General features: G+C 56.8%; 11 protein-coding genes across 11 annotated transcripts; 7 read left to right on the forward strand and 4 right to left on the reverse strand.

Moving 5' to 3' along the window:
• Positions 1 to 12: 12 nt before the first annotated feature.
• On the reverse strand, positions 13 to 1,426 carry SCHCODRAFT_02666081 (uncharacterized protein; the record flags this gene model as incomplete). Its single annotated transcript, XM_003033515.1, has 7 exons — positions 13 to 129; positions 184 to 228; positions 281 to 592; positions 647 to 751; positions 920 to 1,137; positions 1,264 to 1,339; positions 1,412 to 1,426. 7 exons carry the CDS (start codon positions 1,424 to 1,426, stop codon positions 13 to 15), a joined length of 888 nt encoding a protein of 295 aa, XP_003033561.1.
• Positions 1,427 to 2,004: 578 nt separating this feature from the next.
• On the forward strand, positions 2,005 to 2,947 carry SCHCODRAFT_02620380 (uncharacterized protein). The gene is made up of 4 exons (XM_003032945.2): positions 2,005 to 2,298; positions 2,400 to 2,520; positions 2,577 to 2,722; positions 2,775 to 2,947. Exons 1-4 carry the CDS (start codon positions 2,037 to 2,039, stop codon positions 2,903 to 2,905), a joined length of 660 nt encoding a protein of 219 aa, XP_003032991.2. The 5' UTR covers positions 2,005 to 2,036; the 3' UTR covers positions 2,906 to 2,947.
• A 1,647-nt stretch (positions 2,948 to 4,594) lies between these two features.
• On the forward strand, positions 4,595 to 5,050 carry SCHCODRAFT_02240731 (uncharacterized protein). Its single transcript, XM_050342152.1, has one exon. It carries the CDS (start codon positions 4,678 to 4,680, stop codon positions 4,945 to 4,947), a length of 270 nt encoding a protein of 89 aa, XP_050201372.1. The 5' UTR covers positions 4,595 to 4,677; the 3' UTR covers positions 4,948 to 5,050.
• Positions 5,051 to 5,153: 103 nt separating this feature from the next.
• On the forward strand, positions 5,154 to 6,374 carry SCHCODRAFT_02496738 (uncharacterized protein; the record flags this gene model as incomplete). The annotated part of the gene is made up of 7 exons (XM_003032946.2): positions 5,154 to 5,279; positions 5,331 to 5,423; positions 5,481 to 5,492; positions 5,549 to 5,822; positions 5,877 to 5,947; positions 5,998 to 6,255; positions 6,312 to 6,374. 7 exons carry the CDS (start codon positions 5,154 to 5,156, stop codon positions 6,372 to 6,374), a joined length of 897 nt encoding a protein of 298 aa, XP_003032992.2.
• Positions 6,375 to 6,967: 593 nt separating this feature from the next.
• On the forward strand, positions 6,968 to 9,234 carry SCHCODRAFT_02620388 (cytidine deaminase). The gene is made up of 5 exons (XM_003032947.2): positions 6,968 to 7,150; positions 8,003 to 8,110; positions 8,454 to 8,497; positions 8,553 to 8,593; positions 8,695 to 9,234. Exons 1-5 carry the CDS (start codon positions 7,081 to 7,083, stop codon positions 8,930 to 8,932), a joined length of 501 nt encoding a protein of 166 aa, XP_003032993.1. The 5' UTR covers positions 6,968 to 7,080; the 3' UTR covers positions 8,933 to 9,234.
• A 301-nt stretch (positions 9,235 to 9,535) lies between these two features.
• SCHCODRAFT_02699635 (uncharacterized protein) lies at positions 9,536 to 10,081 on the reverse strand (the record flags this gene model as incomplete). The annotated part of the gene is made up of 4 exons (XM_003033516.1): positions 9,536 to 9,603; positions 9,658 to 9,753; positions 9,804 to 9,868; positions 9,927 to 10,081. 4 exons carry the CDS (start codon positions 10,079 to 10,081, stop codon positions 9,536 to 9,538), a joined length of 384 nt encoding a protein of 127 aa, XP_003033562.1.
• Positions 10,082 to 10,713: 632 nt separating this feature from the next.
• Positions 10,714 to 13,049, forward strand: SCHCODRAFT_01180108 (uncharacterized protein; the record flags this gene model as incomplete). The annotated part of the gene is made up of 9 exons (XM_003032948.2): positions 10,714 to 10,992; positions 11,045 to 11,239; positions 11,296 to 11,372; positions 11,430 to 11,521; positions 11,574 to 11,716; positions 11,769 to 11,857; positions 11,907 to 12,016; positions 12,072 to 12,763; positions 12,856 to 13,049. The coding sequence occupies 9 exons, from the start codon at positions 10,714 to 10,716 to the stop codon at positions 13,039 to 13,041; spliced, it is 1,863 nt and encodes a 620-aa protein (XP_003032994.1). The 3' UTR covers positions 13,042 to 13,049.
• A 718-nt stretch (positions 13,050 to 13,767) lies between these two features.
• Positions 13,768 to 13,990, forward strand: SCHCODRAFT_02449219 (uncharacterized protein; the record flags this gene model as incomplete). The annotated part of the gene is made up of 2 exons (XM_050342550.1): positions 13,768 to 13,849; positions 13,914 to 13,990. Coding segments are annotated over 2 exons (159 nt in total), but the record flags the coding sequence as incomplete, so codon positions are not given.
• Positions 13,991 to 15,601: 1,611 nt separating this feature from the next.
• Positions 15,602 to 15,885, forward strand: SCHCODRAFT_02494903 (uncharacterized protein; the record flags this gene model as incomplete). Its single annotated transcript, XM_050343009.1, has 2 exons — positions 15,602 to 15,682; positions 15,733 to 15,885. Coding segments are annotated over 2 exons (234 nt in total), but the record flags the coding sequence as incomplete, so codon positions are not given.
• A 1,207-nt stretch (positions 15,886 to 17,092) lies between these two features.
• SCHCODRAFT_02457216 (uncharacterized protein) lies at positions 17,093 to 18,246 on the reverse strand (the record flags this gene model as incomplete). The annotated part of the gene is made up of 2 exons (XM_050342582.1): positions 17,093 to 17,261; positions 18,152 to 18,246. Coding segments are annotated over 2 exons (264 nt in total), but the record flags the coding sequence as incomplete, so codon positions are not given.
• Positions 18,247 to 18,934: 688 nt separating this feature from the next.
• Positions 18,935 to 19,377, reverse strand: SCHCODRAFT_02495703 (uncharacterized protein; the record flags this gene model as incomplete). The annotated part of the gene is made up of 3 exons (XM_003033517.2): positions 18,935 to 19,087; positions 19,137 to 19,217; positions 19,267 to 19,377. The coding sequence occupies 3 exons, from the start codon at positions 19,375 to 19,377 to the stop codon at positions 18,935 to 18,937; spliced, it is 345 nt and encodes a 114-aa protein (XP_003033563.1).
• Positions 19,378 to 24,333: the final 4,956 nt, after the last annotated feature.

Consider the following 24,333-nt stretch of genomic DNA (forward strand, 5'->3'; position numbering starts at 1 on the left):
CGTAGGCTTTCCCTACGCCTCCAACCGCCTCCGGTTCGCCTTCGCCCACGTCTTCCACCACTCCGGATAAAGGTTCTCGGTGCTGAGAGACCGCACCATCGCTGCTTGCTGGTCGACCATCTGTCGGTGCTATCAAGGCGTCAGTGAGTGCCTTTGCATTCGAATTTGAGAGATTCTACTCACCTTCCTCGCCTCAAGCGCATTGCTCGGCGGTGGCTGCGTTTGCAACTATATTACCGACATAAGCTATTAGTCCTCCTGATACCCCCATTTCACTCACCTCCGTCAATAACTGGCGCCCACTGCTCATATGCAAAAGTGTCTTATGCACAGCCAGATTCGCCGAAAACTCCTCCTCCGTCCACGGCCGGATCCGCATGTCCTGCTCCAGCGGGGCCTCTCGCCTGCCCGACTTACGCGCCGGCTCGGCGAACATCTCGTCGGTGAGGAAGAGGGTACGGAAGGGTTTGTCGAAGTACGAGCGAAGGGGAGAGAGGCGGCGGGACCACTTGGAGGGCGCCCGACGCCCGACGCGCTGCAGGGTGTAGGCGTAGTCGGCGAAGGCGCCGGCGAAGATGCTGGTGGTGGCGGTCTGGGAGAGGGTGAGTCGAATCCGGGACATCATGAAATGAAGGAGGAAGCGCACCTTGCGTGAGCGGGCGTCCAGGACGAGCGTGTACTCGCTCAGCTCCTTCCCCACGACGTCGTACGTGGCCAGATACACGGGCATTAGAAGCGGATAGAAAACCATCTGTGCGCGAGAGGTTCAACGTCAGTCAGTCATCATTCGTTGCGCTTTTCGAGCCGTACGCATTCCAGCTCTCAAGCTGATGTGCGCGCTCAAAGCTTGTGCACGTTTTCGAAGCTTGTGCACAGTTTCAAAGCGTCTGCGCGCCCAAAACGCAAGCACCCCACTCACATATTGCGTATCCAAGTTCGCCGCCGGGTCCAGCTTGCGCAGCCGCTCGATCGAGTTATCCCACATCGCACTCGCGTAGCGCGTGAAGGGCATGAACTCGACGTTCATACCGTGCTGCCAGCAAAGGTCGTCGGTGATGGGGACGGGTGGTTGGAAGTCTTTGGAGAGGGGGACGGGTTCGCGGAGGGGAAGGTTTGAGAGGAGGTCGTAGTGGACGCCTGCACGCTGTTAGTGGTGAGTTTGGGAGGAGGGGGAAAGGGGAGGGAAGAGTAGGTTGCAGAAGGGTAGGGTGCAGAAGGAGGAGGGGAGGCTTGCAGAGGGGGAGTGTGGAGGGGAGAACGCACCTGGGAAGCAGCTAGCGGCGTGATCGGTCAGAGGGGATGCGAGGAAGGAGGTGGAGGGTAGACGCACACATTGCCTCTGAAATTAAGATGCGTTCTCTATGTAAGCTTGTTTAGAGCCTTGACAAGATTCAGATGGTTGTCCGCGCACCAGCTTCTCCGACATCGCGCGCTGCTGGTCGAACACGACGACCGAGTGCCATGCAGGGAGGTATGCAGGGACTATCCTCTTCGGCTTGTACGGTGCACTTCTTGTTATGTATTTCCCTATCAGTGCTGAGAGGAACTTGGAGCGCTTCAGCAGAGCCGCGGCCGTGGGACCTAGTATCCGCTGCGCTTCCTCCGGGGAGACGGCGAAGGGGAATGCTGCGAGAGGGTCAGAAAACGCTCAACGTAGAGTGTGCATATGACACGCACCTCTCACTTGCGGGACATAAGAAGGGAGCGGCGCCTGCTTTCCCGGAGCGCCTGTAGACAATAGACGCGCCGATCGCGTTGCGTTTGTGAGGACGTATCGTTGAGAAGGACCCCTCGTCCTCAGGTATAGAGTAAGCATATCAATTTGGGCGCCTGGGGGGATAGAGATGTGAGGTATCTCAGGCGTCGCCTCTACAAGTGGGTGTTCAACCTGAACTTCAAGGAAAATAGGCGCCAGCGGCGCCACACGAATGGCGGGGTTCGCCGGACCGGTTTGATCGTAGCCACGTGGCTACCTCCGTCATGTCCTCAGTGGCGGCGTCGTGCACGACGTTCACGACGCCCCCTGTGCGCCCTCTATGGCGCCCTCCGCCCCACGAAGTACATGGGATCCTCTCCTCATTATCTCCCAGATAGTCGCACTCCAAACGCTGCACTACTTGACGCTCTCCATCCTCACCCCGCCTCTGCTGGTGCTTGCCGCCGACCCGGCGCGTCTCGAATATGCAGGCGGCGCAGCGAACGTTGGCATGATCATGGACTGGCGGGAGATAGCCGGAAGAAGTACGATACCCAAGAGGGGGACAGACGTCGACGCGGAGGGCCGCTGGTTCAGCGGAGGTGCGTGGTCGGGCTTCCGAGAGGTGGCGCTGGCACTGACGAATTCCTCGCCTTCGCTCGGTTAATCCTGCCTGCTCGTTCCCCCGCTCTGTCATGCTCAGACTTCGGCTTTGCGTGGTCCGGGGGAAAGAAAGTCGGTATAGGCGCGGACGACGGGGGAAGCGTGGACCCGGCGCGCGGCTGGGTGATCGCCCTGTGCTGGCTGCTGGCATGCGGCGCGGAGTGCGTGGTGTCCCCTACTGGTTCCATCACCGTGCTGACAGCCTGCAACCGTCCAGCATATACTACATCCTCTTCCTCGTCCGCCGACCGCGCCTCGTCCTCGACTTTGCGCTCACGCTGCTCTTCAACCACATACTGCTCACGACGTATTACGCCGCGTCCATCCCGTCATCACTCTTCTACTGGGCTGTCGTGGGAGCAGGTGCGCCGATCTGTACTGTGCGAGATTGGGTGAACGCTTACCATCCTGACAGGATCTGTCATGACCGTAATCGCCGCGGAGCAGCTCTGCGTGCAGCGCGAGATGCGCGAGGGCCTGAAGGTGACCCCGCTGCCCACGACCGCGCAGGACGCAGAGGAGATGGAACTGGGGGAAGTGCGATGACTTCATGATACCCGCCCGCCGCGAGCTGTACCATAGCCTGAGGTCTGTGATAGAGTTCAGCTGCCGATCCTTCTGGCTCACGCTTCGCGCCTTCGTCTTCTGCGGCAGTGTGCCTACTGTACCGGACTATGCACGTCAGATGCCCATATGCGATCGTCATATGCGGTCGAGATGTTCGACTGTCTCGATCAGCACGATCAGTAGAGTTGCTCAACAAACATGGTGGCTCGCGCGCTGGGCTCGCCGTCGCACGCCGCTGCCCGTCGTAGCGGCCCCGCGTCCTTGCTCCCTTCGCCACGGCAAATCACGAGCGAGGGCCTATCTCTTCCTGCGCACCGCGGTGCGGGATTCGACTTGGTGAAACCCTTCGAGAGACCTGTGCTATCCTCATCAGCGCTAGGCGTCTAGCTAGCGCCCGACGTTATCTATCAGCTTAGCAAGGATGTAGAAGAACAACACCGCCTCTTCAATACACACGGTCAGGACTCGCCTGAGTTGTACTGGCGCTATACCGCCTTGGAGGTCCCCCTTCAAACCGGTTATCTGGGCGCGCTGGGCTTATTCTTTTGCCCCTCCTTCTTTGGCTATTCTCATGAGCGTGAGTCCTCTCCAGCGAATCAGCAGCATCTTTAGCCCCCCGCGGGGCCCGCGAACGACAGAGAACGTGTTTGTTGATCGCTGCGTGGGTATTTACTCACGGCGGCTCAAGTTCGCGTCGCTGAGCACCTGGTTGACCGACTCCCGGTACGTCTTTACGTGTGGTCGGTAGCTAGCACCGCGTCGCGGGTGGGACTAGGCTGTGAAGAGGCTACGAAGGTACGCGCCTAGAAGCCCGGTCAGCTGGAGATTAACTGAGGACGGACGCGCAGATCATGTGCGCCACCGAGGCCTGTTCAGCGTCTGCGAGCGATTGGCGCCCGTCCTCGCCGGCGATAGAACACGCGCGGCCGTCTCTGAATGTACGTCTTCCGGGCATTTTGGGCGTGCGTGGGCATAACTTTAGCGTCCTGGACCGGTGCGCGGCCGTGTTTGGGCGGACTGGGCGGTGCGCTAACCTGCATCTCAGCCCTTTGTTTCCCGAACAGGCCTAGCGTCCGGTCCCACGGGGCGCCTGCCACTGATGCGCTAGTGCATCGATAATACAAGTCCGGCAGAAGAGATAAGTGGGATCGCGTCAGGCAAGGCGCGAGGAGGGCCGTACGGGTGTTCTGGCTCGTTCGCGAGGGCGACGTAAACCAGTTCGGCGCGCGCGTGTTGGAAATAAACATGCGCGCGCCACCGTGGATAGCAGGCATGAGTTTCTCTAGTTTCTCTCGCTGGAGCTGCTTTGTCGTGTATATGTCGTGTGTACGGCGCTAGCCACCGAGCTAGCGCTGCATCGATTACGATACACGCCTGGGCAGGATCTGTCTGGTTTGTAGCTTATGTTTATGTCGTGTCGTGTCGGCAATCGGGTACAGTAGCGATTGGGCGTGCCCGTGATAGTACTGTAACGCAGAGATTGCGCGCAACTCCAGGCGCGCACCCACGCAACGACGTACGTTTCTCTGTCTACTACATATCTCTGCGCGACAGAGGCTCAGTCGAACAATGTCAGTGCACCGCTGTTTGCCGTGTGCGTCATATGACCAAACGTGGCATTTGTGGACCCAAAAGGGCAGAACCGATTCCGATCACGCGTAATTAAGATCGCCTCTCTCCCACCCGACGATTCCCCCGTGCCTACTTTCGGTCTTCTGAGCGCGTGCAAGTCGTCTGCGTCGGCGACGACGATGAGAAACGGCTTGTATTCAATGCACACGACGATCATGTTCGCGCTCCTCGCCTTACCCGGCTTTCAAGAATATTCCCCACACGAAGCGCAGAAGGTGCCCGGATGGAGGCAGGACGGGCCCAGCCTCCAGGTCGCTATTTCATCAAGGGCAGGGGTCCGGCTCCCATCGCCATCGATTTTGTGTGTGTGTGTGCCGCCGTTGACAGAACACCGTTTCCCAAGCCCGATGTCCCATTTCCAATCTGCGAACTTGTGCGGCGCCCACTGAACCGCTGCGCTGATGGTTTGCGCGGGTCGGCGGCTCGCACGCGGGCTGCCCAAACGCCTGTACTTAAGCAGATGGGCCTGAAGGTATAAATTCACCGGATTGCTTTCGAGTTTTCTGTGTCCGCTCCCGGTCCTCCTTCCCCTCTCCTCCTCCTCCGCCCCCCTTCTTCCCTCCCTTCCCCTTTCCCCTTTCCTCTTCACGACACCATGGCTGTCAAGCTTGTTCGTTCCGCGTTTGACACCCCACGCGCGATGGTAGACACCGTCCTCGGCGGTCTCTACACGGGCTACCTCTTCAGCAAGTCTGACATCGTACCCATCCTTGGGCCTGCGGTATGTCCTCGGAAGCAACATGACGGGCCGCTTACTGACGTCTTCCCGCAGCTGTCTATGAGCATGGTCCTTGCAGGACCAACGGATCTGGTCGCGTTCCTGGAGGGATTTGCCTGGACGGAGCTGCATCTCATGGCCTTCGAGGTGAGGCTTTCATCTCGCGTTAGATGTTCTGCAGATCGCTGACTTGCGCTCCCACAGACCAAGAACCAGGTCAGTTGACCGGCGCGCGCCTATCTTAGCCTCTCTTGCTGACATACTTTTCTCAGATCGTCGGTCTGGACGAGGACAAGCTCGCGAAGCCGCACCGGCCCATCCCCTCCGGACGCATCAGCCCCGAGGCGACGCAGACGCTCTACCTCTGCCTCATCGTCGCGTCGCTCCTCATGAGCGTCCGCCACGGGCTGCTCACCCCCAGTCTCATCTATTTTGCCGCCATCATCGCGTACAACGAGTTCGGCCTCGCGCGCAACTGGGTCGCCAAGTCCGCGCTGTCGGCTATTGGCTACATCTGCTACTGCTGGGGCATGTCCGTGTGCTTTGGTACGTACCCAGCACTCGCGCCTTGGAGCAGTCTGCTAACACGCCTTCTTCCAGACCACGACCGCCCGCTGTCGAGCCTGTCGATGACCGCCCTTGTGATGACCGGGCTAATCTTCGCTACCACGGTCAGGGCGTCTTCCCTACGCCTCCCACGCACCAGCTGACCTCCCTACAGGGCCAGGCGCAGGACTTTCGCGACCGCGAGGGGGACGCGGCTATCGGGCGCAAGACCCTCGCGCTCATCCTTCCGCAGGGTGTCGGCCGCTGGTCGCTCGCCGCGCTCCTCTACGCTTGGACGACCGCCCTCGTGTGGTTCTGGCTCCCGCCGGCCGGTTTCAGCCTCCTCCTCTACGTCCTCGCGACCGCCGCTACCTATCTATTCGTTACGGATTACACCGAGGAGTCTGACCGCCGCGCATACTGGTGGTACAACGTGCGTTCTGCATTTTCCCTGGTATTTGCGATAGCTGCTGATCCACGTGTGGCTAGATGTGGCTCATCTCCTGCCACGCGCTGCCGATTTTCCATCGCATTCGCAGCGCGGCCGTGTGAATGGGTCAACTATAGCTGGGCTATGCGTAAGCGGGCCCTGTTCAGACAGGGCTCCTGGGATTGACGTCTGCTGCTGTGATACGCTATCCGTCCCTTTTCCTCTTCTCTGTTGCATGTTTTTCCTCTTACCTCTTACTTACCTCTGAACATACTGACCGCTACGCACGTACGAGACTCCCGCTTCCACGACTGCTTACGCACTGCACATACTACGTCTCCTCCTCCTCCTCCTCTGTACAATGGTTCCGTCCTTGTATCTCTGTACATAGTCTGTTGTAGTCCCTCCGATCTATGCTCTGTTTTCCTCGCTCCATGCTGTCTGTCCGTGCGTAAGATACCCCGTGGTGAGCACCTTGAAGAGCGCTGGTCCCCTACCGAGGCCAGGACCTGCCCGGGCTGGGGAACAATGGCACCGGTATATTCGCAGCATGCATGCAATGCGGCACCGGAGGCAGATTGGCATGTTCCGTCTCCCGCGGAACTAAAACACGTGTGATGTCCGCCGGCATTCGCGCTTGCCGCCCACTTGCCGCCGGAAGATACACGTGGGCCGCCCGCCTTGAACTCTGCCTTTGTCTCAATGTCTGTTCTCCCCGACGGTCACGTTCACCGGCACATCGGCATCAGCATCAACTCCATCGGGATCGCCCATCGAATCGACATTGCCCGAGCGCGTGTCTTCACACTTCACTGATTGACGCTGACCATGTCGCCCTCCTCGGACTGGACGCTCACGCCGGAGCAGCGCGCGCTCCTCATCAAATCGGCCTTCGAGGGTGAGTACCGTCTGGGCTGTGGGCTTGCGGGTCCTGTGCCCCTTGTAGGTCTGGCTGGCGGTGGGAGCGCAGCGAGGCGTGCCCACCCCTGATAGGCTCAGATGAACTCCGCGGCGAGTCCATTCAAAGCCTAGTCGGCCTTATCCCCTGATCACGTCCCCCTCGCGCCCTCTCCCTCGCCCTCCCCGACCTCTGCCTGGTCCCTCCCGAGGCATTCCTGCGCGAATACCGACCCCACGATGCGTTGCCGTCCGAATCTTCCCTCGGCGCGCGCCTCGTTGCCAGTCGAGCCGCGCGCCGGCTCACTTCATTATGGCGGAGTTCATCTGCCTCGTTCCGCTTGTTTTTCGAAGGCCGCGTGTCCTCGACCCTTCATTATAATGCGCTTCGCGCGATCCGCGACTGTTCATTATGGCCTCGTTCTGTCCCGTCCTGATCGTGTATCACTATCGACCCCTCACTGCGCCACCCGCGTCCTTGAGCCATCCGCCTCCCTGCACCACGCGCTTCCTCTCGCGCCTGTCCATCTTATCTCATCGCTCTTCATTTTCCGTAGCCGAATCGTCCATCCCTGTTGCCGAAATTCCTTGCGCCCACAGCCGAATTTCCTCTCATCCACCTCCTCATTTTTTCCGACAAATTCTGCTGATTTATTTGACTGCCTCATGTCGTTCTAGCATCGCTTCCATATCCTCTAACGACGCCTCCATCTCGCTCTTTTGACAACCCTTGGCTCCTCGTGTTCTTCTCACATCGCTTCCCTGCCATTCTGACGTCGCCTCCATCTCGCCTTTGCCACCATCTCTCATCCTCATGTCGTTCCAACATCTCGCTAACCTCCCCTTCCCACAGCCAAAACCGGCTCATACAGCCCCTACTCCAAATTCCCGGTCGGCGCGGCGCTCCTGACGCCAGATGGGCGCATCGTGAAGGGGGCGAATATTGAGAACGCGTCGTATGGTGAGTAGGTTCTTTGCCGATTTGTTTGACAATTTTTTTTGCGATGTGTCTGGTGGGGTGGGCGAGGTGGTGACGAGGAAAAATAGGCGAGTTGATGAGGGAGACTGGCGAGTTGGTGCAGAGGTGTGGATGATCAAGGGAAAGGGACTGCGCGAGCTAGTGCAGGGGGCGAGCGAGCTTGTAGTGGGAAGAGCTGCGGTGTTTCTTCAGTGGGCTTGTCCCGAGGTGGCGCGCCGCGAGTGGATAATCCAGTGGCCCTCGGCGAATGCGACCCACACTGCAATATCTCTGACCAAGACGCCGCTAAGAGACTTACGCGTCCACTGACCTACTTTTCCTGCAGGCGGCACTATTTGCGCCGAGCGGACGGCGATCGTGAAGGCGGCGGTGAGTGAATTCTGTACGCCTCGTCGCCGATCGGTCGCCAACATGATAATTCCAGAGCGAGGGCATCCGCTCTTTCATTGGCGTCGCGGTCGTAACGTGAGTGCTCGTCTGCCTCGCGTGTTTCTGTATCCCACTCTCTTCGAGATACCCTCCGTCCGACCTCAGCAATCAGACATATCATCTAACCCGTCCCCCAGCGACCTCACCACCCCCGCCTCGCCCTGCGGCATCTGCCGCCAGGTCCTCCGCGAGTTCTGCGCGCTCGAGACGCCCGTGCTGCTCGTGCCCGCCGACTACCCGCAGAAGGGTGACGCGGAGAAGAAGCCGGGGTACGGGGAAGGAGGCGTCCGGGAGACGACGCTCGGCGAGCTGCTCCCCGACAGCTTTGGGCCGGAGCATCTGGGGAAGCCGTTGCCGAGGCCGGGGAAGGAGTGAAGGTTTTTGTTGCTGGACGGGGTGAGCGTGGCCGGGTTGGGCGAAAGCCGGGAAGTTTAGAGAACTGGGTTGACGATGCTGGTCTCAGGGAGGATGGATAGGCGTTTTTCTGATATATGATTGGATTGACGTTATCAGAAGTGCCGTGTAGGGTGGATCGCTGTCGATGATGACATTGCTACTTAGACTCGATGGCAGAGGACGGGTGGTCGCTGCGAGCGTGTTGCATTGCGCGTCCATCTTCGCGTCGTAGATTGGAGTCGAGGATCGGCGACGGCACTGGCAAGAGTGGCATCACCCGCCATGGGCAGGTTAGGGGACGGAGGACAAAGCTGCAGCTGGGATTGTAGGACCGCGATCTTCGCCTCAACGTGCAGGCTGCCCGAATCGACCCACCCTCACTGATGCACTGACTTGCTCAGCCTCACGTTTTCCTCCCTCTAAGCTAGTTGCACTGCAATGGTCTGCGTAGTACGATTGGATTATAACGAAAGTGATTTACGACGAATAGTAGCACGACTGAATTACCCCTTCAGAATGCCCGAAATTATGTGCCCATATCCCGCAGGTGTGACAAGTGTTGGTCGTGGCCCAGTCGAGCCACTACCACGGGTGCCAGCGGCCGAACTTGATGGTGAACTCCTCGCTGATGTTGCTCGAGTTGCCGAATACTGGCAGAAGCGTTCAATGGCTGGAAGAAGAGGGGGGGAAGGAGAAGAACGCACGGGTGATAGTATAGTCTTTGGCTGGATCGACCCTGGGAACGGTCACCTCGACCCAGCCCTTGCGGAGGTCGAAATTCTCCGCCAAGGTCTCGCAGGCTATGATCATGTTAGAAAGGCTCGTCAAGAACAATGCGTGATGTGCTTACGAGCACCATGCCCGAGGACCGCAAGCCCCTCATTGTTGATGACGGCCGGCGCGTCCGAGGCATCCCTAAGCGCAGATCAGTCAGCCTTATCCCTCTCCATAACGAGCCCGAGGCCCGACTCACCAAGTGATGTTGACCTTCTGCCCCGTCGTCCATACTGTCGTCGCGTTCGGCGACAAGATGTGCGGGACGTAGATCGTCGACGCCGGCGGCGGGGCGACGGGCACCGCCTGCGCGCCGAGCGCGCATGCAGCCATGAGAGTGGTGAGGAAGAACATTGTCAGGGTAGGTAAAGAGCGAGGTTACTTCGAAGGCGAGGTGGTAGGCGGGAGGAGGGATGGGGGGCGGGGATAGGGTTAAATGCTAGGGAGGCATTGTATTTATATAGCGTAGCCTCACCTGGGCGGCTCTCGTAATTGCCCGTCCCCGGCGTGCCCGTTCGTAAATGAGGCGCTGAGATGCTTTAATGTCGACAGCCGAGAGGCAAGAGAAGTACATACCCTGCAGGCACCTGAGCTCTCTGAAGCATCCCTAAGCGGGCAGTGCATCTGGCTTGTGGACTTCTAGTTTTTACTGCCCAGCACACGTCGAGCTTCTCGATTGTGGTCAATACAGTAGCAGCACATGGTAGCAAGAGAAGGGTGCACAGTCTTGCACTGGAAACAAAGGCTGCGGTCAGTTCTGAGGTCACGGTCCTGCGAGGCCGCGCAAGCCTGAGGTGTTTCCGAGAACAGTGCAGCGATGTTCAGATGTTCTGGACAATGATTCGATCGCCTCTCCCAAACAGGAGAGTATAGAGGCTGAGTGTTGTCCACTGTGGCATTCTTCAGAGGTTCCAACGAGCGATGCCCATGACGGTAAGTTCAAGGAGTTGTGGGTCCCGGGTGGCAAGCACTCGGCATCTGCCGCAATGACGCAAGTCACGAGCGTGACGGAAACGACGCGACAATTCTGTCAGTCGCCTCTTGCTCTTGTCTCCTTCACTACGAACGATATGGTCAGACGAGCCCTTGAGGATATTTATAGGAATGAGGATACTCGCGGTGATCCTGACTATGCGGAGTCTAGCACAACGCGCAAGGTGAAGCGTGCTAAGACGTCCCGCGCCGTCAGCAAAGCAACGACCACAACGCGGGGGAGAAGAAAGCTGAGCGCGTTGCTCGAACTCCCCCTGGACGTAGTATATGAGGTACGGTATAGCGTATCTTTTGCGCTGTGTCCTCTTATACATCCACTCTCAGATTTTCAGCCATCTCCATCCTGCCCATTTACTCAACGTCTCGAGGACCAACAAGGCGCTCCGCGCGATGCTCATGTGCAGAAACGCGCGTTCGGTCTGGAAGGCCAGCTTCGAAAATGCCTCAGATATTCCTCCAGTCCCGGACGATCTCAATGAGCCGCAGTATGCGCGGCTTCTGTTCGACAAGTCCTGCATGGTGGGTGCTAGGACGATCCTCTTCTCCTCGATGTCTTTCACATGATGCAATCGCAGGAATGCCTCGCCCCAAATGTGTCGACTGTCGCTTGGGGCGCACGCTGGCGGTGCTGCAAGAAATGCTTCGAGTACGAGTACGTCGCCCATTACTCACTGACCGTGCCAAACTCTAATGCTGAGGCTGTTGATAGCTTCTGGCCGGAGGACAAGATCTACGGTCTCGTAGAACTGGAGCCCTACGATAGAGACCTCAAAGACGTAGTCCCAGGGTCATTGCTGAAAGGTGCGCGGCTTCTCATCGCTCTGTCGTCCGTTCGTCCGCTGAGCCATCGCAGATAAATCCGGCGAAATGGATATGTTTTATAAGATCAAGCACGTATTGGCGTTCTTGCACGAAGCAAAGAGCTACTGGGGCGACCCGGAGAGGGCGAAGGTGTGGGTGGAAGAGAAGGTCGCGGAGAGTAGGAAGCAGGAGGAAGTACGTTGTTTCACTCGATGAACCACTGCAAACATCGTCTGATCATTTTAAGCACGGCTTCTTGCTTCAAGAGTGGGACAACATGCGGCAAGAAGCTCGTGCTCGTGAGTTGGACGAAATTCGCCACAATCGACAGGAGGCGTGAGTGTGGAAGTGGAGGGTGCTTGCGTTACGCTGACGACTTCGTCAGTATTTTCGAGAGGCTGAAAGCGTTAGGCTGGGGAGAGGAAGTGGAAAAGTCGCGCTTCAGACTCGTCGAAAACTCAAACGTAAGCAAGGCGCAGCCGCTGACGGACTATGGTATGTCAGGTTTTCTATATCTTTGAGAATGAGCTCATATTCTCGTCTATGCCAGGCTGGTCAAAGATCAAGGACAACGTTCTCAGCTACATCGCGTCCCTGCGCGAGGAGCGCTTGATGAACGAGAAGTCCAGAAGGTACAAAGCCTTCTCGGACGCCTACGATGCCTTCCTCCTCGCCCAACCGCCCGGGTCCGTCTTCCCCCCGGTCGGCAGCCTCGTCGACCTCGACCACGTCCGCCGCGCCATCTACGACACCCCCGTCGAGGACGACCTCCCCGACGAAGCCATCCGCCACCTCGTCGACGCCATCCCCATCTCGTGGTTTGACACCTGGCGCGCCAACGCCGAGAAGCAGCTCCGCGACAAGATGGTCGAGAAAATGGGCGACAAAGCGCCGACCAACCTCGCCCTCGCCTCCGTGGTCTTCACCCACACGCCCGCCTGGGCGACGGACGCCTCGCAGGTGCGCCTCGTGCGGTACCCGGAGGTTCTGACGGACCCGGCGATTACGGACGAGTTTGATCGGGAGGCGAGCGAGACGCGCAAGCGCACGGGATACATGCCGTGGTCGGCGGCGGGGCTCGACTTCAGCGAGGCGATCCACGGGCGCGCGAAGTTCTTCATAGAGCTCGCGGGGCTCGATCCTGACACTGCGACGCACGAGGATATGGCGCTGGCTGATCCCTGGTTCTCGTACCATACCCCGGACGGAGCTGTCTCGTATCTGTCTGGGTGGCCGCATGTGGTGAGTAAACAGACTCATTTTCGAGGTTGACGACACGCATTCGCACCCGATGCTAAGCGCTAAGTGCCATGTCATCTAACATGCATCCCCAGTTGCGCGACGGTATGCAATGCGCTCATTTCAGCGGCATCTCAGAGGACATAGCCGCGACGTTCCGCTTCGCCGTCAACAGCTTGCTGTGGATGCCGAGGTTCAACGAGCACCTGGCGCGCTGCACGCGCTGCGGGACATCGTTCAGGAAAAGCTCTGCACTGTACGCGCATCTACTAGACGAGTGAGCATCGGGGTCCTTTCGGGTTTCTGGTTTTATCCTATGGCGTTGATTCTGACGGGAACTTGTGCAGGCACCATCGGCCGGCCCCGATACAACGCGACTTTCAGTTCATGGACGGGAGATGGCCTGCGGGCTCCCTGCGTTTCCCGAACAATAACACGCAGACTGCGGTGACGGTTGTGTAGTAGTAGGAAACACCATGATCGGTGTCTGCTGTTCTGCATGCTAAGGATGGTCTGGTGTCCTTTCACACGAGTGGCAAAGTGAAATTTTTAGGGGTAAAATGGTGGTTAAAAATGTGGTAAAAAAGGCGGTCAAAAATAACATCTTTTTAGGAGCAAAATGAACTTAGTTTGAAGGGTAAAATGGTGATGAAAAAGACGAAAGTTTTCACCGGCTTTTCACATGACTTTTCATGGCTAAAACAATCATATTTTTCGCGCTCAAACCACGATCGTTTTGAAGCTCAAATATGTATCTTTTTGACCAAATTTTTAGTCACAAAAAGACGCTCTTTTCATGCTTCTTTTTACCGGGAAAAAGACCATCTTTTTAGGCCCAAAATATTTATCTTTTTGGCCGCCTTTTCACCGCCAAAAAGATCGTCATTTTGCCAGTAAAAATATAGTCGAGCGATTGTTCGCCTGATGATCGCGCCAATCATCGCCGATGAGCGCGAGAACCGATGTCGATGCCGACTCTTCAGGCCGTGCTCGGCCCTGATCTTCGCGTGCACAGTCGGTCTTCGCGATTCAAAAAGTCGGACACGCCAATCTATACCGCACAATCGCGTGAGCAGAGGGCCACACAAGGTAAGTGGCAGATCGTGGTCGGTATCGAACAGGCCACTGGCGCCACAGGTTCGACATGTCACAGGCGTCACAAGACAGGCAATCGACTTCCCGAAGAAGGTTGTCACCTCGTGGCAGTCTCATGGCAGTCACGTTCCCGCCGCTGGAGGTTGCTCGAGTGTGACTCGTTGACGCGAATTCGAGTCCCTGCAGAGTGGCGATGAACTGCGTCTTCTCCACAGATGTTCCCCGTCCTGAACAAGTCAAGCTTCTTACGAGCCAATGTGTGCACGCGCCTGGGGACCGGGCTAGTAATGTGCGGGCTCGGGTCGGGTCGGGACTTGCATGACATAGTAGATCTGCAGGCCAGGCCAAAACTGTCAAGAACTGCCCGCCCGATACTACAACTACTTCAAGAAAGCCTGCAATAATCCGTCCGTCTATGGCTACGACGAGTCATTAAAGACAGCCCTCTAGAATTGCCCGATCGCCGACAACACTGGTGAGTGGCCTAGCGTAACTCTTTCGATAACATCCCTGACCTTGGGGGCAGGCTATACCATCACCTTCTGCCCTTGAGAGGTCGGCTGTCCTCGCCTTCACTACAAAAGAGTCGGGTTCATGACCCAAATCGCGGGCCCAAACCTGAACCCGTACAAGCCCGAGCTCAACCCAAAGGCCGGGCTTGCCACGCCGATTATGTAGGCGGCGATCTGAGCCTGGACGCGACCACCGACAGCGTCAAATGATGTGCTATCACCTCCGCCGCCCAGGTCACCGACACACCGCAATCAGCATCAGCAACCTTAGTGATTGCATACCCCCGCGACACCCGTGAGCGGTATCGCCCGGGCCGTTCATCGTACTCTTCACGTCCAACGATGCCACCTTTTTGCGCTACTCATCCGGTATCCGCCAGTCTTTTGCCTCCATCTTATTTCCTATCCCTCCACGACTATGTATCTCCCTCTGTCTTTTGCTCCTCTTAGGTGCCCTTTTTCTTCTCCTACCGCCTCTTGCGCCCCTCCTCCTCGCACACCTCGCGCTCGGCCTTGAGCTGCACATACTTCTCAACGTTTGTCACTGTATGATACTCATCACTCGCTGGTTAGGGATGATCACTTCATACCCCCAAGACGTGTAGAACAGCTGACATTGGCGGTAGATGACAGGTAAGAGTATACGCGACACACATTGATTGATAATGATACTCATTGACTGGTTTGGGAATTACAGCCCGCAACCCAAGCAGAAGCCCAAGCTTTAGCCTCGGGATCCAGGTATCTGCCAGCTTGACCCTCGAGCCTGAGCCTTCTAAAGCCCACCACAAGGTGGAGTATGGGAAACCTCTCGAGCGCTGAATCGGGTTGCGCGACGCGCTCAGCTCGCATAGCACTATAGCCGCCCAGGTAAGTGGCAGATCATGACGCCGAATATGGCACTGCCATCCATCCTTAAGGCTTGCTTGGCAATGTAGAAGGCCGTCAATATAGAGCAATCTTTCGTGAGCCCGTTGCCTATCCTTGCGCATTACACTCGACTCAATTATATCGCGATGACGACGTTCGTGATGCAGGGCTACCTCGGGCCGCTGATCTCGATGTTCCCCGGAGTTGTAACGTAACATGACCAAGCGATATAAAAGGTTCACTTACGATCTCTCGAAACGCACTTGTGTTCGTTGACTTCAACTGAGTCTTCTTCTCGATCATGAACCCTTTTCGTGTAAGGCATTCTATCATTCCTCTGTCAGCTAGCTTACCTCTCACATAGATTGATGACGATATTTGGTACTGGGACCACGAATCGCGTACGGTATATGGCCGCGTCATTGCTATCGAGCGCCTGGCCGATGTATGTATGCCTTGAGCGGACTGCAATGAGCTGTGCCTGATATTATCCAGGGTACACAATTGCTCATCATCAAGCGACGCCAAGGGGGGGAAATCAGCTTACCGTGGGTTTCGATCCTTCCTGTTCCAGATACTGAATTGACGAGAAGCACAGGGCAGACACTGTTAACAAAATATATCACTAGATACCAACATGTACACTGAAGTATGGTCCAGAGCACGGCGAGGGAGTACTACAGGCTGTAGGCAGAGTTATGTGATTACACAAGCACGTAACACCTCGCAGTGCGGCAGAACTGGCGACTGAACAAGCTGTGAGAGGCCGCCTGCGGCAGTCACCAGTTGTCAACTCCATTTGGAAAGTCGATCATGGAGTAAAACCCATTGCCGCAAGATCACTGATAGGACACGCATGGTCTCGGAAGTGATCGCTTCGCCCCGATCGTTCGTCCCGTTCGTCCGTTACATCCGGGCGGGCCGGTCTGTCAATTGACGCGCTCACGTCCCGCCCCTTCCCCTTTACTCTCTTTCCTCCTCCCCTCATCATCGCACACGACGTCCACGACGCGCCCGCTCATTAAACGCGCCCGGACGTGACTTGCTTCCACCGAACTGCACCGAACGAAAGGTTTCACAGGGGGAACGGTGCGTTTCCCATAGCAGGACCCATCTGGGCACGAATCACTGGGTAGAGTTGGTAAGTTAGGAATGATAATAATGACTACAGTATTGTAATCCTGTACACCCCGGCTTCCGCTTCGGGGGGAGAACGACTTTCTTTCCTGCAGCAGTCACATCCACACCCATGTGTCTCGCCCTCCTCCCCTTCCGAATCCCCTTCCGACATTTCTCCGACCGCCTCTCACCCGCCCCCTCCCCGTCCAACGCCTTCCTCCTCATACGTTGTTGCTAGCCTCGACCATTCTGTCCGTGAACCTATTCCCATTCCGAGCACCCCGCATCCCCCTTCCACGCAGCCTCTCCTCCTCTCGTCACCTCAACGTCAGACCGTGCGCTGCCACCGTGGTCTGACTTTACGACCCAGCTCCAGGCAGCTCCCAGCACCCCGAAGCACCGGCATTGGCTCGGCGATGCAGTCGCTGGCTGTGCCGATCTCGAGACCTTTGCTGATCCCCTGACGCAGGATAGTAAGGTCTGCTACTTCTTTCTTTATTATCGTAGCTACACTATACTCTACTACGATGTATATTGTAATGTCAAGGCCAACGCCACCGAGTTTCACCGTGCGTAAGTAAACCTGGCCCGAGGGGAATCGCCGTGCGTCACTCCCCGGTGAAAGCGGGATGTCTCACAACCAGGGCACCTTCACTTCCGTCGTTTTCGTCGCGACTGTCATGCCGCATTGCGCGCCAAGGCCGCGCCGGGCGGGTGACAGGGGGCAAGGAACGGGCCAAAGGGGAAGGCGTGGGGACGATGCAAATGGCGTGACATTGGCAGGTGCCTCCTTGGGAATGGTGGAGAGAGCGGGTCCTGGGGTCGTGAGGAAAGACTCGAAGTCCCACGTCGAGATGTCGCCCGTGCGCGTGAGCCCTGGTAGCAGTTGGGTATTGGTTTCTGTGCTGCCCATATGCCGTTAGATTTGTCGTTTTATTCCGCGCGAACATTTCTGTGAGCGCACCTTGTTTGATGTTTTGAAACGAGGAGCGCGCGCGCCCTTGACCGCCGCGCGCGCACACAGGCGTGATCAACTGAGCGCGCGCGTATTTCTGGGTCCCGCGCCCAAAGCCATGCGTTAAAGGGTGCTCCGCGCGCGTATACGAGCGGAAAAGCTAGTTTCAATGACCTTCAGACGCTCAAAATGTTTCCGCGGGGCTCGCAGGCAGGCTCGGGAATTGCCGACGTCCTTCCAAATTAGGACGGAGGGGGTCCTAGCCCTCGACTTGAGCATTCTTCATGGCTGAGTGCCTTCTGTGGTCCTAAAACCCTCTCTACAGCACTTATAGTGCTATATACGCCTTTTGAGAGAGGATCTGTGCTCTTCTGGGATATCTTTGACGGAGAAGGGGAGATAGAGAGTCAGGGACAGCCTATGCCTGTCCTTGGCTTTGTGGAGCGGATTAGAAGGCCAAAATCTACCTCCTGCGTGTTTAAGCTCGCTTTAAAGCCCTTAGTAAGGTATATAAGGGGTAGAAGAGGAAAGGAATGGCCAAGCGGAAGGGATTCCCGCACCAAGGTAAGACCACGTGCGCTCGGACCCCTGCCTTCCTAAAGGAGAACGTTTACGTCAGCAGCGACCGCGCGGCGCGCGCCTCGTCTTACAAGTTAAATACCCGTCGATACTCTACATAAACGATAAGGTACTCGGAGATCCTTCAATCGCGCGCGCGGAAGGATCGAATCAGCAGAAAAGTAGGCGCGCGACCCAAATGCGCGCGCGCTCCTCGTCCCAAAACATCAAACAAGGTGCGCTCACAGAAATGTTCGCGCGGAATAAAACGACAAATCTAACGGCATACTGCCCAGGTCGCCCCAGCCAGCCATAAAATTAAACGCGCCCGCGCTAAACGAGCTTGATGGAAATTCGAAGGTAGCACCCTCGAAGTCGCAGCGCTGAGGAGAGGGTGAAAGTGGACTCGAGGACCGGCGCATCTTGACCGCGTTGAGCGTATTCTTGCCGCGCGACCCCTTCCTGACACGCAGCGCCTTCACGACAGCCTGCGGAAGCAGTTTCTTTTGCTGGTGAGCATCTTGATTGACGTCGTTGAGGCGAGCAGGCTCCTCCTTCGACGCCTTCGCGGCCTTCCTGCGGAAGCGGGATTCCTGGCGCAAGCGATTCTCACAGTGCCGGTCGCAGAAGGCGTGCTGTTGAGAAGGACACAGCGCTGCGAAAACTCTTGAAGTTGTTCGACAATGATGCAGTCTACAGTGCGTGCGCTGGGCGAAACGTCAGATGAATGGTACAACATAAGAAATGGTGGAGTATATACCGTTCAATGATGACAATGGACTCCGCCCGACTGTTCGTAGCGGAGGGCGTGTAGAAGGGCCATACTGCCGCATTCACATTGGAGGCTGATTTCGAAGCAAAGGGGTCATGGCGTCGCGGCGGACACAAGCAGGTCGAATGGCACGTTCCGATCATGTTCTGATCATATCTTCTTTTGGAAAGTCGATTGCCTGACGAGGCTTTTATGCGCGAAGAACGCCGAAATGATTATGTCTTGTGGTAAAGCTCGGCCCATGTATACAGATGCACGAAAAAGCAGGATACATGTACATGTCGAGCCACGGATCACATCTTCTTGACTACGACTATTAGGGCGCGGAACTTCGGGAGGGTACCCACATGGCGTATATCGATGTACGAATACTGCCATTCAACGTTGACCTTTATGCCCATACAGTACAGAACAAGGCTGATGCACAGAAGCAGCATGAGGTTGGCCTGTATGACATTGAGTAAGACGGATACAAGAGAGCGGCTGCACACGCACCAGCAGGAAGCGTAAGAAAGTAATACGGCCGACATCTTGTCCAGATTGTTTGTCCGCGCGACAAGCAGCACGAAACTCTCGCTAGTGGGGGAATCAGGACTCGTTCGACGACATGCGACGTCAAACTCACGCCCAGAGCACGTCCAAAGTGCCCGGAGATAACGATTTGGTAAGGACCGTCTTGAAGAACGAGTCCGTCGTTCGCGGGGCGCAGGGTGGTGCGATTGATGTTGTGGCTCATGTCAATGACTTTCGAGATGCTTAGGGGGGAGGGAAACAAGTCTTGTTAGACAACGTGCGGGTACTTATCTGGCGTGAACAAAGGGAGCTTCGGGTGAAAGGGGCAATCACGCGGCCCGATTGCCATTGGTCTTGCACAAGGCTAGGTAAGAGGCCCCTACGTAGCCGCGTGGGCACCGTCAAAGGACCTTCACACCGTACCTCAGCTTGGGGATCGGCACGCGTTATAGCTACATTTTTTGGGCAGGTCGCAAAACGACAGGGTGAAGCCGCGCGTGGTCGGTGCGTCGCGTCCGACTGTGTAGAAATTGTCGAGGAACAGAAGCTGGCCTCAGTGCTGAGCCTGGGCTCAGCCTGGCGTCTGCAGTGACGAAATAAGGGGGCGCAGTTCGTTTTGCCGTATACTTGGACCGCCATGAGCTAGGATGCGAAAAAGTTCAACAGCCCTCGTGACGGAAGGTATCGCTAGTAGGGTAGCCGAGCGTGCCACGCTGAGGCCACGCTTAAGATGGGCCGAGGCGACACGAACGATACCCGCCTATCGTTAAGAGAATAGCTTCAAGTAGAAGCTGATAAAGAAGTTATACACTGCTCACCCTTTGGAGAGTGCAGGGGACGACCATGCAGAATTATGGCTGACATTGACATTGCTCGCTACCCTTAGGAAGTAACGCGCGCGTGGATGAAATGGAAGGGTCCCTTGGGCATGTTACGTCCCCGAAAACAGTGTCTGACACTTGCCTGAGTACAAACATACCATCCAGCTTGATATGGTCTAGAAACCGGAGTGCGAAAGATCGAGGACAAACGTATTGAAGACGATGTTTGCTGGCCAGCGATACGTGACACGATGTCACGGACGTCACATCAAGCGGCGCCAGCAAGCAACCACGGCTTTCGACGCCGCGCTGTCCCGGTGGTCGAGCATACATGGACGCGGCTGAGCAATATGGACTACTCACTGAGATGGCGGCACTCACCAAACCATCGGGTCATGATCGTCGTGACCCGATCCGACTCCGCATCGCAGAGTCGCGTCTGTCGAGCCGCCAGCCCCGGACGCGCCAACCGACAGCCCGAGATGTCAATGAGCCAGCAAGTACCCACAATTTGGGGTCTTCATCAGGGGCTTGCATCCATCGTCTCCCGAATCGCGCATAAAATGTACGGACGTGACGCGCGAGATCATCCGACTATCCCAGTGTACACCAGTACCTGCCTTCCTCGCCGTGATCCGCCGTATCAGCTTGTCTGAGAGACTGAGCATACTAGCATGAGCGAGAGTTGACGAGGAGAACCGGGGAGGGGGAGAATGGAGGACGATCCTTCGTGCGTATGGCTTCATAAATCTGGGGTATCCTGAGTAAGATGGGATTCGGTTCAATGAATCGATAGCGTACCCTGAAGCTGCGCGCCTGATTGAAGAATCAGACAATCAAGCGGATGGAATACCGTGCATACAAACTTCCGCGATTTATGGGGGTGGAGTATAGAGCGCTCCCACTCTTCGGTTAGGCATGTCAGTAATGGCTTCGCCTATGCACAATATGAGTACGCACCAATTCCACCTCCACCTCCACCCCTTACGTCCACCCCTTACGAACCTGTCGCATGAAGCGCTGACAGCAGCGCCAGCAGACCAGCCCAGCAAGGCTGTATCCGACAAAATAAAGGACGAGGACTGCGCGAGTACGAGCCTGCCAGCCACGTTCCCCCTGGGTGAGCGGCGTAGACCATGACTGCATTGTCACCGTAAAGCTCTCGCAGGGCTATAACAAGGAGGGATCGACGGTCTGGTGAGGTGCGGAAAAGCCTCATTCCACACGGCTGCTGCGGACCGATCATCCTGTCGCGCCGTTTTTGGCAGTCATTCGCCGTGCCCGATCGCTTCGCTCTTCCTTGCTTCGCTGGCAGGCCTGCTAATCTCCTCCCCGCCTCTTGTGTTTGCCGAACACCACCATTAGGTCTACATGCGCCACGAGCTAAGATGTTCAGTGGGGGTACGGTCGGCGGGAAGGACCAGGTTCAATTTCGGATTTTGCGTTCGTGATCGTGAATCCCAAGGTCGGCGGTTCGAATCGGGGCCTAGAGTACATACTTTTTCCCGGCCTGTGTGCGTGATTTGAGGGCTGTATTTGAGCATATTACTAGTAGATGTATCCACGCATATATTTTCCCGCGTTGGGAGAGTCCCAAAAGTCAAGAATTCGAGGTCGGAAGAAAGCCGGCATTTGCCGAATTCCGGCAGATGCCGATGCTCGAGCTTGGCAGCTGCTTCTCACGGTTGAACTTCTGTCCCTTTACCTCGCCCGAGACCAAATAGGTACTCTAACGTCCTGCATTAGAGTGTAATTATACACTATATCTTTATTGGTGAGTATTCTGCTGGCATATAATGGCTTATCTGCTCGCTTCTTTACTTTTCTCTATTTCTTTCAATTTAGCTTAACATTATCATGGGTAATGCTGCTATTCCTCTATTCTTTAAAGAGGCTCACATAGTATGGAGCCGCACGTAACTAGAGACACTGAGCGTTATATTTGTAGGCTATGCCCCGTCACAAGGTGCTTGATGCACTCATCTCCCAACTCCAAGTCTGGGCCTTTTCAGATGTTTACTCAGATCATATTTGCTCGAGGCGGTCGTGTACTATCTCCTATGAGGCTGCCGCTATGTAAAGCACATTTAGACGCTGCTAGAGGGCGTGCCCCAGGCCGAATGGGCCGCGGACAGCCAAGTTCAACCGTGAGAAGCAACTGCCAAGCTCGAGCATCGGCATCTGCCGGAATTCGGCAAATGCCGGCTTTCTTCCGACCTCGAATTCTTGACTTTTGGGACTCTCCCAACGCGGGAAAATATATGCGTGGATACATCTACTAGTAATATGCTCAAATACAGCCCTCAAATCACGCACACAGGCCGGGAAAAAGTATGTACTCTAGGCCCCGATTCGAACCGCCGACCTTGGGATTCACGATCACGAACGCAAAATCCGAAATTGAACCTGGTCCTTCCCGCCGACCGTAGTGGGGGACCCACGATAGAGGGGCTTACAGCGCGGTACCTCCGCCGCCAACCTTCTCACTTGAGCTCGTTCGTCATCCTGCGCAGACTTCCTCATTCTCAGGGGGATAACGGCGTATCCAGCGTCCGCTATCTGGCATCACCGATGGTATCATCCGCACTCCCCAAGTTCGGCTTGACTGCGCTTGCCTTCGCCAACGCATCATCTCGCTTTCGTCACTGAGCCGCGCGCGCCAACCCTCCTATCCTCCCGCCTTCGTTCGCTCGCTATGCACAGCGGGATGGAGACGTCAGGCTTGAAGTTATGCAGCGGTAGGGTGAGCATCATCCCACGCCACGGCGAAGAGCAGAGCAGACGGGAGGAGAGACTGATAAGGATGAACGACAGGCAGAGAGGAAGCAATGAGAGAACGTCAAGAGGAGGAGGGTGCGAAGAGCGGCGCAAGGGAAGAGGGGAGCACGCGGAGAAGGGGAAGAATGTGTAATTGGGCAAGATGCCCGCGAACGATGGAGTAGGGATCCCGGGCCGTAGGCCCGAGCCGCACACCTATACCACCGCGTAGACACACGTGTAGACCAGCTGCTATCCCATCCCGAGCCACCACCAGGCCGTCGCCCCGAGGATCCCCTCGCTGGGCTAGCTAGGCTATCCCAACGACCCGGTTAAACGAAGGCTCGTCGTGCCGCTGCGCAACGGACCCTCCTGCCCATCGCGATGGGAAGAGGGAGAAATACCTGGAACAGCCCCGCTATCTTGTCGGTGAGACATGCGCAACCCGCCGCCTCTGCGATCCTTTCCACGCGCGCATTCCATCCCACTCAAGTTCACCCTTCTGCATATTTGTGACGCGCGGGAGATGATGCGGGCGCTACAACACCAAGCCTGCGAAGTGTATCGGTCGCCCATTCGCCGTATCTGCCATGTAGAGGATGTCCGAGAGACTCCAAACCAAAACTACGCCAACGCAGCGTCCGTGTCTCGCATCGCGTACGTATCTCGCAGTCATCCTCACTCAACATGTCCGGAAAGGTGTTCTGAGGTGTGTTTTTGTGTGGAACAAACGCGAGCTGGCACAGAGCCGGAAGGGTGTATGACCAATCCTCGAATCTTGGTAGAAGACGACTCGAACGATTTATAGACGACAGCGTCGATCTCCATCTTAGGCGCATCCGAACGTGGCGACTCGGATGCGGGCGGCGGCGGGGCCAGTCGTACGCCGCGGCGGCTTGGACGTCTACGGCTGTGAGTCGGATGCAACGGGACGTCTACATGCACGATTTGGGTGGTCCGCGGCCCGACGAGTTGCGAAAGTCGTTGTGTCCGACTCGCGTAGTACGTCGGGGCCATGGCTGGCATCGCTTTCCGACCTATACAGTATACTCACGGTTTGCCTTCGTTACGAACGTGCTCCGTCCTGTGACGCTTGTTTTGCCCTCGGCCGATATCATCATGACCCCGACGACGTCGCGGGGGCGAGGGAAGCTGCAAGCGCCACGCGGGCCGCCGACCGGGCTTTACGAGGCGCACGATGCGTCGAGCTGGGGTGTGACAGCGACAGGGAAGGACTTCGAGAATGAGCGGGTATCGACGGTCGGGCCGACGAGGAAGACGATGGCTGGTGATCGTCCTCGGGGAGTGGGAAAGAGTTACCTCGTCATTCGATAGCATCAGCGAGGACCAGTTCGAGAATCGCTGGCAAGCGACGTAGAGGCCGCGCGTCTTGTCATACAACGGCGAGCACGGTGATGAGAAGCTCGAGGACGTGCGCTTGGATACTGATTCGACAACTGAGGCCTCCGGATGTTTGTCAGGTTGCGCAGTAGCTCTAACGACTGCACATCGCGATTGACGCATGCGTGTACTGTATTCCCGCACGAGCATGTCTTCCACAAATCATCACCATATTTTTCCAAATGGTACTGTAGAAACGC

This window comes from Schizophyllum commune (assembly GCF_000143185.2).
Source record: "Schizophyllum commune H4-8 unplaced genomic scaffold SCHCOscaffold_4, whole genome shotgun sequence".
NCBI lineage: Eukaryota > Fungi > Basidiomycota > Agaricomycetes > Agaricales > Schizophyllaceae > Schizophyllum > Schizophyllum commune.

Excerpts from the sequence above, each read along its gene's own strand:
- SCHCODRAFT_02620380 (XM_003032945.2), top strand. The coding sequence starts at position 2,037 with ATGGCGCCCTCCGCCCCACGAAGTACATGGGATCCTCTCCTCATTATC. Across the intron at positions 2,299-2,399 it reads GGGCCGCTGGTTCAGCGGAG|ACTTCGGCTTTGCGTGGTCC; the intron begins GTGCGTGGTCGG and ends TGTCATGCTCAG. Across the intron at positions 2,723-2,774 it reads CTGGGCTGTCGTGGGAGCAG|GATCTGTCATGACCGTAATC; the intron begins GTGCGCCGATCT and ends CCATCCTGACAG.
- SCHCODRAFT_02240731 (XM_050342152.1), top strand. The coding sequence starts at position 4,678 with ATGAGAAACGGCTTGTATTCAATGCACACGACGATCATGTTCGCGCTC.
- SCHCODRAFT_02620388 (XM_003032947.2), top strand. The coding sequence starts at position 7,081 with ATGTCGCCCTCCTCGGACTGGACGCTCACGCCGGAGCAGCGCGCGCTC. Across the intron at positions 7,151-8,002 it reads CATCAAATCGGCCTTCGAGG|CCAAAACCGGCTCATACAGC; the intron begins GTGAGTACCGTC and ends CCCTTCCCACAG. Across the intron at positions 8,111-8,453 it reads TATTGAGAACGCGTCGTATG|GCGGCACTATTTGCGCCGAG; the intron begins GTGAGTAGGTTC and ends CTTTTCCTGCAG.